Here is a 12,139-nt window from a genome sequence, read left to right on the forward strand (position 1 = left end):
CTATGCCCTCTGTGATACTATGACTGGGGTCCTGTATGTACCTATGTCCTCTGTGATACTATGTTTGGGGTCCTGTATGTACTATGCCCTCTGTGATACTATGACTGGGGTCCTGTATGTACCTATGTCCTCTGTGATACTATGACTGGGGTCCTGTATGTACTATGCCCTCTGTGATACTATGATTGGGGTCCTGTATGTACTATGCCCTCTGTGATACTATGATTGGGGTCCTGTATGTACTATGCCCTCTGTGATACTATGATTGGGGTCCTGTATGTACTATGCCCTCTGTGATACTATGTTTGGGGTCCTGTATGTACTATGTCCTCAGTGATACTATGTTTGGGGTCCTGTATGTACTATGTCCTCAGTGATACTATGTTTGGGGTCCTGTATGTACTATGTCCTCAGTGATACTATGTTTGGGGTCCTGTATGTACTATGTCCTCAGTGATACTATGTTTGGGGTCCTGTATGTACCTCTTTGATACTATGTTTGGGGTCCTGTATGTACCTCTTTGATACTATGTTTGGGGTCCTGTATGTACTATGCCCTCTGTGATACTATGATTGGGGTCCTGTATGTACTATGTCCTCAGTGATACTATGATTGGGGTCCTGTATGTACTATGCCCTCTGTGATACTATGATTGGGGTCCTGTATGTACCTCTTTGATACTATGTTTGGGGTCCTGTATGTACTCATCTCCTCTGTGATACTATGATTGGGGTCCTGTATGTACAATGTCGTTAGTGATACTATGATTGAGGTCCTGTTATCCTGTGCTCCACCCCAGTAATTGGGGTGAGGGGGGTATATAATGCCCCCTCCCCCTATGAATGCTACGCCCCCATTGGTTGAGCTGAGTGTTTGCAAACAGCCTGTGACAGAGCCCTGTCCCCTGCGCCGTGTGTTGTGTCAGGTTCTCACGGGATAAATAGGAAGCAGCGAGTGACGAATAGGAAGCTGGGGCAGTGACAGCAGAGCAGCGGGGGACAGCGCCCGGGCCCGGTGCACACGTGGAGACGGCTCCGGTGCGGATCACAAGCTGCAGTGCGAAGAGCAGAGAACAGTGCGGAGCCCGAGATCCAGGGGGGCAATGAGGAATCTACAAGACCCAGGGGATCACTAAGGAATCTAAAAGACCCAGGAGAACACAGAGAGACTGCAAGACCCAGGAGATCACAGACTGCAAGACCCAGGAGATCACAGAGAGACTGCAAGACCCAGGAGATCACAGAGAGACTACAAGACCCAGGAGATCACAGAGAGACTACAAGACCCGGGAGATCACAGAGAGACTGCAAGACCCAGGAGATCACAGACTGCAAGACCCAGGAGATCACAGAGAGACTGCAAGACCCAGGAGATCACAGAGAGACTGCAAGACCCAGGAGATCACAGAGAGACTACAAGACCCGGGAGATCACAGAGAGACTACAAGATCTAGGGGATCACACAGGAATCTCTAAGACCCCGAGGATCAGAAGGGTCACCAGCATCTAAGAGATTGCGGAGTTCTGCAAAACTGACCCCAGGATTTAGGAGATCTCTGCCACAGGGACCTCTAGTTCTGGGGTTGAGCACTGGACTTGTTTGCAAACTGTGGATAAAGCGCCGGGTCTCTGGGGTCTCCGCCGCTTGTTATTTTGGGAGCCCCTGTTTCTGTACTGTGGAGCCCCCGGGAGGGGAGCTGGACGCTGCGGATCTGTGTAGTAGGAGGTGATCGTCAGCTCCGCGGCTCAGCACCATGGCTCTCCCGGTTAGATCGTCAGCTCCGCGGCTCAGCACCATGGCTCTACCGGTTAGATCGTCAGCTCCGCGGCTCAGCACCATGGCTCTCCCGGTTAGATCGTCAGCTCCGCGGCTCAGCACCATGGCTCTCCCGGTTAGATCGTCAGCTCCGCGGCTCAGCACCATGGCTCTCCCGGTTGGATCGCCAGCTCCGCGGCTCAGCACCATGGCTCTCCCGGTTAGATCGCCAGCTCCGCGGCTCAGCACCATGGCTCTCCCGGTTAGATCGCCAGCTCCGCGGCTCAGCACCATGGCTCTCCCGGTTAGATCGCCAGCTCCGCGGCTCAGCACCATGGCTCTCCCGGTTAGATCGCCAGCTCCGCGGCTCAGCACCATGGCTCTCCCGGTTAGATCGCCAGCTCCGCGGCTCAGGACTATGGTTCTTCCGGTTAGATCGTCAGCTCCGCGGCTCAGTTCCGTGGCTCACCGGGATAGATCGTCAGCTCCGCGGCTCAGTTCCGTGGCTCACCGGGATAGATCATCAGCTCCGCGGCTCAGCTCCCCGCTCCTCTTGCTTGCCATCCTGGTCGTGTCTGCCGCAGGCAGCCCCACAGCAGCTCCCGATCCTCCTGCCTCCTCCCCGGACACCTGTGCATCCTGCGGGCTGCGGCCCCCGGAGGACCCCGCTGGGCTGGAGCAGGACTTTTTGGAGGCGGTGAAGCGCCACATTCTCACCCGGCTACAGATGCGGGAGCGGCCGAACATCACCCATGCTGTGCCCCGGGCCGCCATGCTGACAGCCCTGAGGAAGCTGCACGCCGGGCGCCTGCGGGAGGACGGGCGCCTGGAGATCCCCAGCCTGGACGGGCACGGAATGTCCGGCCCCGACAGCCCCGAGCACGGAGCCACCTCCGAGATCATCAGCTTCGCAGAGGCAGGTGCGTCACCGGTCCAGAGTATACAGCTAAAGTGTATGGGAGCACAGTGTATAGCAGCACTGGGACACACTGTATAGAGGCACAGCATATATCTGACTTGGGATACACCATAGAGGGGTAAGGTATATAGCAGAAATGGGACACACTGTATAGAGGTACAGCATATATCTGACCTGGGATACACCATAGAGGGGTAAGGTATATAGCAGAAATGGAACACACTGTATAGAGGTACAACATATATCTGACCTGGGATACACCATAGAGGGGTAAGGTATATAGCAGAAATGGGACACACTGTATAGAGGTACAGCATATATCTGACCTGGGATACACCATAGAGGGGTAAAGTATATAGCAGAAATGGGACACACTGTATAGAGGTACAACATATATCGGACCTGGGATACACCATAGAGGGGTAAAGTATATAGCAGAAATGGGACACACTGTATAGAGGTGCAACATATATCTGACCTGGGATACACCATAGAGGGGTAAGGTATATAGCAGAAATGGAACACACTGTATAGAGGCACAGCATATATCTGACCTGGGATACACCATAGAGGGGTAAGGTATATAGCAGAAATGGGACACACTGTATAGAGGCACAGCATATATCTGACCTGGGATACACCATAGAGGGGTAAGGTATATAGCAGAAATGGAACACACTGTATAGAGGTACAACATATATCTGACTTGGGATACACCATAGAGGGGTAAGGTATATAGCAGCACTGGGACACACTGTATAGAGGCACAACATATATCTGACCTGGGATACACCATAGAGGGGTAAGGTATATAGCAGAAATGGAACACACTGTATAGAGGCACAACATATATCTGACCTGGGATACACCATAGAGGGGTAAAGTATATAGCAGAAATGGAACACACTGTATAGAGGTACAACATATATCTGACTTGGGATACACCATAGAGGGGTAAGGTATATAGCAGAAATGGAACACACTGTATAGAGGTACAACATATATCTGACTTGGGATACACCATAGAGGGGTAAGGTATATAGCAGAAATGGAATACACTGTATAGAGGTGCAACATATATCTGACCTGGGATACACCATAGAGGGGTAAAGTATATAGCAGCACTGGGACACACTGTATAGAGGTACAACATATATCGGACCTGGGATACACCATAGAGGGGTAAAGTATATAGCAGAAATGGGACACACTCTATAGAGGTACAACATATATCTGACCTGGGATACACCATAGAGGGGTAAGGTATATAGCAGAAATGGGACACACTGTATAGAGGCACAGCATATATCTGACCTGGGATACACCATAGAGGGGTAAAGTATATAGCAGCACTGGGACACACTGTAAAGAGGCACAGCATATATCTGACCTGGGATACACCATAGAGGGGTAAGGTATATAGCAGAAATGGAACACACTGTATAGAGGTACAACATATATCTGACCTGGGATACACCATAGAGGGGTAAGGTATATAGCAGCACTGGGACACACTGTATAGAGGCACAGCATATATCTGACCTGGGATACACCGTAGAGGGGTAAGGTATATAGCAGAAATGGGACACACTGTATAGAGGTACAACATATATCTGACCTGGGATACACCATAGAGGGGTAAAGTATATAGCAGCACTGGGACACACTGTATAGAGGCACAACATATATCGGACCTGGGATACACCATAGAGGGGTAAAGTATATAGCAGAAATGGGAAACACTGTATAGAGGTGCAACATATATCTGACTTGGGATACACCATAGAGGGGTAAAGTATATAGCAGAAATGGGACACACTGTATAGAGGCACAGCATATATCTGACCTGGGATACACCATAGAGGGGTAAGGTATATAGCAGAAATGGAACACACTGTATAGAGGTACAACATATATCTGACCTGGGATACACCATAGAGGGGTAAAGTATATAGCAGCACTGGGACACACTGTATAGAGGTGCAACATATATCGGACCTGGGATACACCATAGAGGGGTAAAGTATATAGCAGCACTGGGACACACTGTATAGAGGTACAACATATATCTGACCTGGGATACACCATAGAGGGGTAAAGTATATAGCAGAAATGGGACACACTGTATAGAGGTACAACATATATCTGACCTGGGATACACCGTAGAGGGGTAAAGTATATAGCAGCACTGGGACACACTGTATAGAGGTGCAACATATATCTGACCTGGGATACACCATAGAGGGGTAAAGTATATAGCAGAAATGGGATACACTGTATAGAGGTACAGCATATATCTGACCTGGGATACACCATAGAGGGGTAAAGTATATAGCAGAAATGGGAAACACTCTATAGAGGTACAACATATATCTGACTTGGGATACACCATAGAGGGGTAAAGTATATAGCAGAAATGGGACACACTGTATAGAGGTACAACATATATCTGACCTGGGATACACCATAGAGGGGTAAAGTATATAGCAGAAATGGGACACACTGTATAGAGGTACAACATATATCGGACCTGGGATACACCATAGAGGGGTAAAGTATATAGCAGAAATGGGAAACACTGTATAGAGGTGCAACATATATCTGACCTGGGATACACCATAGAGGGGTAAAGTATATAGCAGAAATGGGACACACTCTATAGAGGTGCAACATATATCGGACCTGGGATACACCATAGAGGGGTAAGGTATATAGCAGAAATGGGAAACACTCTATAGAGGTACAACATATATCTGACCTGGGATACACCGTAGAGGGGTGAAGTATATAGCAGAAATGGAAACACTCTATAGAGGTACAACATATATCTGACCTGGGATACACCATAGAGGGGTAAAGCATATAGCAGAAATGGGAAACACTCTATAGAGGTACAACATATATCTGACCTGGGATACACCATAGAGGGGTGAAGTATATAGCAGAAATGGGAAACACTCTATAGAGGTACAACATATATCTGACCTGGGATACACCATAGAGGGGTAAAGTATATAGCAGAAATGGGACACACTGTATAGAGGTACAACATATATCTGACCTGGGATACACCATAGAGGGGTAAAGTATATAGCAGAAATGGGATACACCATAGAGAGGTAAAGTATATAGCAGAAATGGGAAACACTCTATAGAGGTACAACATATATCGGACCTGGGATACACCTTAGAGGGGTAAGGTATATAGCAGAAATGGGAAACACTCTATAGAGGGACAGCATATAGCAGAAATGGGATACACCGTAGAGGGGTAAGGTATATAGCAGAAATGGGAAACACTATAGAGGTACAACATATATCTGACCTGGGATACACCGTAGAGGGGTAAGGTATATAGCAGAAATGGGATACACAGTAGAGGGGCATAGTATATAACAGCATTGGGGCACACTTTAGAGGGGCACAGTTTATAGTAGAACTAGAATACAGTGTATAGGGGCAAAGCATTTAAAAGAACTAGAATACAGTGTATAGGGGCAAAGTATTTAAAAGAACGTATACAGTATATACGGGCAAAGTGTATTGCAGAACTGGGAAACACTGTATAGGGGCACAGTATACAGCAGCATTGGGTCACACTGTAGAGAGCACAGTATATAGCAGAACTGGGATACACTGTATATGGGAACTGTATATAGACAAATGGGTACATTGTTTAGAGGCACAGTTTATAGCTGAACTGGAATACAATGTATAGGGGCAGAGTATATAGCAGAAATAGGATACACTGTATAGGGGCACAGTATGTAGCAGAATTGGTACACGCTGTATAGGAGCACAGTATATATGAGAACTAGGATGCACTGTTTAGAGACACAGTATATACCAGAACTAGGATACACTGTAAAAGGGCATAGTATATAGCAGAATTGGCATACACTATATGGGCACAGTTGCAGCAGAATTGGGATACATTGTGTAGCGGCACACTATAAAGCGGAATTAGAATACATACAGAATTAGGGTACAAAGTATACACAGTGTATACTAGATAAGGGTACACATTATAGAGGTGCAGTATATAGGGGACAGCTAGAATGTGGGTCAGTATACAGGTTGTGGGTCAATTGAATGTTGTTTGGTCATAATACAGCCTGTGGGTTAGTATACAGGTGTTTGGTTAGTATACAGGTGATGGGTCAGTATACAGGTAGGGGTCAGCATACATGCTGTGGGTCACTGTACAGGCTGTAAGTCAGTATACAGGTGGGGGGGTCAGCATAGAGGCTTTGGTCAGTATACAGGTAGGGGGTCAGCATACAGGCTGTAGGTCAGTATACAGGTGGGGGTCAGCATACAGGCTGTGGGTCAGTATACAGGTAGGGGGTCAGCATACAGGCTGTAGGTCAGTGTACAGGTGAGGGTCAGCATACAGGCTGTGGGTCAGTATACAGGTGAGGGTCAGCATACAGGCTGTGGGTCAGTATACAGGTAGGCAGCCAGCATACAGGCTGTAGGTCAGTATACAGGTAGGGGATCAGCATACAGGCTGTAGGTCAGTATACAGGTAGGGGGTCAGCATACAGGCTGTAGGTCAGTATACAGGTGAGGGTCAGCATACAGGCTGTGGGTCAGTATACAGGTAGGGGGTCAGCATACAGGTAGGGGGTCAGTATACAGGTAGGCAGCCAGCATACAGGCTGTAGGTCAGTATACAGGTGGGGGTCAGCATACAGGCTGTGGGTCAGTATACAGGTGGGGGGCCAGTGTACAGGCTGTGTGTCAGTATACAGGTGAAGGGGGGGTCAGTATACAGGTGTGGGGGCCAGTGTACAGGCTGTGGGTCAGTATACAGGTAAGGGGGCAGTATACAGGCTGTAAGTGAGTATACAGGTGGGGATCAGCATAAAGGCTGTGGGTCAGTATAAGGTGGGGCTCAGGATAGAGGCTGTGGGTCAGTATACAGGTAGGGGGTCAGCATACAGGCTGTAGGTCAGTATACAGGTGGGGGGTGGGTCAGCATACAGCCTGTCGGTCAGTATACAGGTGGGGGGGTCAGCATACAGCCTGTCGGTCAGTATACAGGTGGGGGGGGGGAGTGTACAGGCTGTGGGTCAGTATACAGGTAAGGGGACAGTATACAGGCTGTAGGTCAGTATACAGGTGGGGGATCAGCATAAAGGCTGTGGGTCAGTATACAGGTAGGGGGTCAGCATAGAGGCTGTGGGTCAGTATACAGGTAGGGGGTCAGCATACAGCCTGTCGGTCAGTATACAGGTGTGGGGGGGGGGGGGCAGTGTACAGGCTGTGGGTCAGTATACAGGTAAGGGGGCAGTATACAGGCTGTAAGTATACAGGTGGGGGATCAGCATAAAGGCTGTGGGTCAGTATACAGGTAGGGGGTCAGCATAAAGGCTGTGGGTCAGTATACAGCCTGTCGGTCAGTATACAGGTGGGGGGGGGCAGTATACAGGCTGTGGGTCAGTATACAGGTGGGGGGTGGGTCAGCATACAGCCTGTCAGTCAGTATACAGGTGGGGGGGGGGGCAGTATACAGGCTGTGGGTCAGTATACAGACGGTAGGTCAGTATACAGGCTGTGGGTCAGTATAAAGGATACTACATTCTCATTCCTGATATGAGCGGAGTGTGATCAGGAAAGGACACTATTTGTTGTACATCTTTATGGGGGTCTGTAGAAGTGACTACAGGGGCTCAGTGCACTCACAGTAGGCAGTAAATGGTTATCATGTAATGGTAAATGTATTTAATAATATTTGATAACTGTTTATTTGGTAAAGTTTTACCTTCCTTATTTATTTATTAATTATATTTACAAACACAATTCCATGTATGGTTCTCATGAGAGGTCAGTGATAGTCAGTGACAGGACATTTACCTTAAGTTTTCCATAGTTTTTTTCTGGACAGAGATGTGGTCTGAACAATACAATGTATTGTACAGCCTAATAGTGCCCAGTAGTGTATGATTTACCCTGTGCTCTGGCAGGTATATAGAACATGTCCTCGATTGTGCTGCATGATAGACAGCTGCACACTTCTTGCACGTGGGGTTGTACATCTTCACACATTTCTCCTTACTCCTTTCTACAGATGATGCCACAGCTTCCAGAGTCCAACTCACATTCATCATTTCCAATGAAGGAAACCAGAACTTGTTCGTCTTTCAGTCTAACCTTTGGCTGTACCTCAAGCTTCCTGAAGTCTTGGAAAAGAGCGGAAGACGCAAAATCCGGATAAAACTTCATTTCCAAGATCCTGCTAACCCGGCCAAAATGAGCCTGGTGGAGAAGAGAGTGGATATCAGAAGGAGTGGTTGGCACACGTTTCCCTTGACTGACACCATCCAAGCTCTTTTTGAGAAGGGTGATCGTAGACTTAACTTAGAAGTGCAGTGTGATGGCTGTGAGGAATGGTCTGTAAACCCAGTGTATGTGGATCCAGGGGAGGAATCCCACCGCCCATTTTTGGTGGTTCATGCTAGACTTGCGGATAATAAGCATCGGATACGTAAAAGAGGTCTTGAGTGTGATGGACGTACAAACCTGTGTTGCAGGCAACAGTTTTATATTGACTTTCGCCTCATTGGGTGGAATGACTGGATCATAGCACCATCGGGTTACTATGGCAATTACTGTGAGGGGAGCTGCCCTGCCTACTTGGCTGGCGTACCGGGCTCTGCCTCGTCCTTTCACACCGCAGTGGTGAATCAGTACAGGATGAGGGGTCTGAATCCAGGGACAGTAAACTCCTGTTGTATTCCAACAAAATTAAGTACAATGTCCATGCTGTACTTCGACGACGAGTACAATATTGTCAAGAGGGACGTTCCTAACATGATCGTGGAGGAATGTGGATGTGCGTGATTGGAGTGGATAGACTATGACCAATTTCGCCGTACAACCAATGGGATATTGTGTCACAGTGACGCTAGGGGGAGAGATGACTTGAGACAAGTGCCAGTCTGGAGGCGCCCTATGGTCTTCACAGGCATCTTTAAAAACATGGCTTATGAGATTGTCAGCTCATATGTCCACTCACTGAGACATCCGTAACACTGTGACACCAGAGGGAGGAGAATGCCAAGAGGTTTCCATAAACCTTATGGTCAACTGTAACGTGTCAAGGGATGAAAACTAGCACATTCCACAACATCTTTCTTAAGTGACCAACTGAGGAGTTGGGCCTTCCTGGGTAAGGGGGTTCCAGCTTCCTGAGCTTTTTCTGTGACCCTCTTCCAGCACTTGCAGTGAGGAATGTATAGTTACATTGTTGCTGAATGACGGGCAGCCAAACATTGGTCTTCCCATATTTGCTTCTTTTATGCATCTGACTATGGATTAACTGCAGAATACATGTGTCTGGAAACCAGCAATGGAGCTGTGGAGCTTTTTCTACTGTATGTGACTTTATCTTATGCACAAGCTGGCGTCTAAAGGAGACAATGGAAGTGAATGGATATACAGATATATATACTTATAAATATATATATATTTATATATTATTTTTGTAACCCCTTTGATAATGCAATGGCCTGCTAAATCATTGTTTTGCAATTTCATCTTGCACTGAGGGGTTTAAAAACAGGGAGAATCCAGATGAAGGTACAGATGGATATAAAGATCCCCTAATGACAGGGTCGGGGCGGGGGGCTCCAGACAACACAGCACTTGCAAACCACTAGGTACCCATTTCAACAGCAGCACTTGCTCTTCTCACTACCTGTATTACGGTACTTGACAGTGCACTTAATTTCACTTAACCCTTTCTATGCTGCAGGGGCCACTCGCTGCAGCACAGGAGATTAAATGTACAGCTACTTATTTTAACCTCGCCACACAAATACTCATGATGTGACCGCATGCGACACGTGATGTTAGAGAGGGGAAGTCCTAGGTGTGCAAATACTCACATATCCCTTTCATAAGACAAAACAATTGTTATAACAGATCTCGTGGGAAGGTCAGCAGTTCTGCAAGGTAGAAGATTGTATATTTACATAGTTGATCAGAATTTAAAAAAAAAAAAAAGACGAGAGTCTATCAGGTTCAACCTACCTATGAGATCAGTAGCTGATACATTGTATCATCAGAACCAGGATTGGTATAGTATTAAGGCAAGAGCCAGGAAGCCAATGAATCCTATTGATGGGGATTAAAGCCATCCCTATAATGTATATACAGTGATCCCTCAACTTACAATGGCCTCAACATACAATAGTTTCAACATACAATGGTCTTTTCTGGACCATTGTAACTTGAAACCAGACTCAACATACAATGCTACGGACAGTCCAGATCTGTGAAATGTGTCAATACCCGGAAGAACCGACCAATCAGAATGGACATTTTACTGGTAAAACCCCTGTATTACTGAAGTGTATGAACTGACTGGCTGGTAGCGCCCCCTACAGTACAGGGAGGTATTACATGTTCTGTACTCTTTACCTGTATTACTGAAGTGTATGCACTGACTGGTGTCTGGTAGCGCCTCCTACAGTACAGGGAGGTATTACATGTTCAGTACTCTTTACCTGTATTACTGAAGTGTATGCACTGACTGGTGTCTGGTAGTTCCCCCTACAGTACAGGGAGGTATTACATGTTCAGTACTCTTTACCTGTGCCATGGTTAGCTGCTCCTTTTAACACCAGGTGAGGACGGCTCCATGTTACTTTTTTAGGACATTGTGTATTCTGTACAAAACCCTGAAGAAGCTCCTGTCCTCTACATAGACCAGCATTTCCCAACCAGGGTGCCTCCAGCTGTTGCAAAACTACAACTCCCAGCATGCCCGGACAGCCGAAGGCTGTCCGGGCATGCTGGGAGTTGTAGTTTTGCAACAGCTGGAGACACCCTGGTTGGGAAACACTGACAGACAGTGATTACAGCTCCCAGCAGATCTTTATTACTCTGATATATAAGGATTTGCTGTATCTATATTAGTTTTCTACTTATTTTTCTTTAATCCTCACATTTTCCTATTTTTGGATGACATTTTGGGGGCTTCAGAACCAATTACCAGGTTTCCATAGAGTTCTGGTCTCAACATACAATGGTCTCAACATACAATGGTCGTCCTGGAACCAATTCATATTGTAACTGGAGGGACCACTGTATGTGTGTACAGATGTAGCTGAACTGAGTTTATCATGTATTTTCTGCATCTCAAAATTGTCCTTACATAGGACTGCAGGTTAGGGTACTGCTGAGTTTTCACAGTGCAACCCCAAAGAGATAAAGGCTGCATCTGTATACATTATATATACATATATATATTGTACCCGTAGAAGATCTGGTGTGTTATTTCAGAATCTGATGTACAGTTCTCGATGATATTATCGGGCAGAGTTCTTGTATGTGATACTAACGGTATGAAGGACGGCCGGCATACGATTATTTTGGGAAGAAACAGTACATGACCCCGCCAAACAATGCTTGCAAACCCCACCGAGCTATGCATTTCAATTACATCACCGGGGGGG

General features: G+C 46.9%; 1 protein-coding gene across 1 annotated transcript; it reads left to right on the plus strand.

Annotated features, from left to right (window-relative positions):
• Nucleotides 1-638: 638 nt before the first annotated feature.
• On the plus strand, nt 639-11,438 carry INHBB (inhibin subunit beta B). Its single transcript, XM_056534662.1, has 2 exons — nt 639-2,676; nt 8,749-11,438. The coding sequence occupies exons 1-2, from the start codon at nt 1,755-1,757 to the stop codon at nt 9,519-9,521; spliced, it is 1,695 nt and encodes a 564-aa protein (XP_056390637.1). The 5' UTR covers nt 639-1,754; the 3' UTR covers nt 9,522-11,438.
• Nucleotides 11,439-12,139: the final 701 nt, after the last annotated feature.

The sequence above is a fragment of the Hyla sarda genome, chromosome 8 (genome assembly GCF_029499605.1).
Source record: "Hyla sarda isolate aHylSar1 chromosome 8, aHylSar1.hap1, whole genome shotgun sequence".
NCBI classification, from domain to species: Eukaryota; Metazoa; Chordata; class Amphibia; order Anura; family Hylidae; genus Hyla; species Hyla sarda.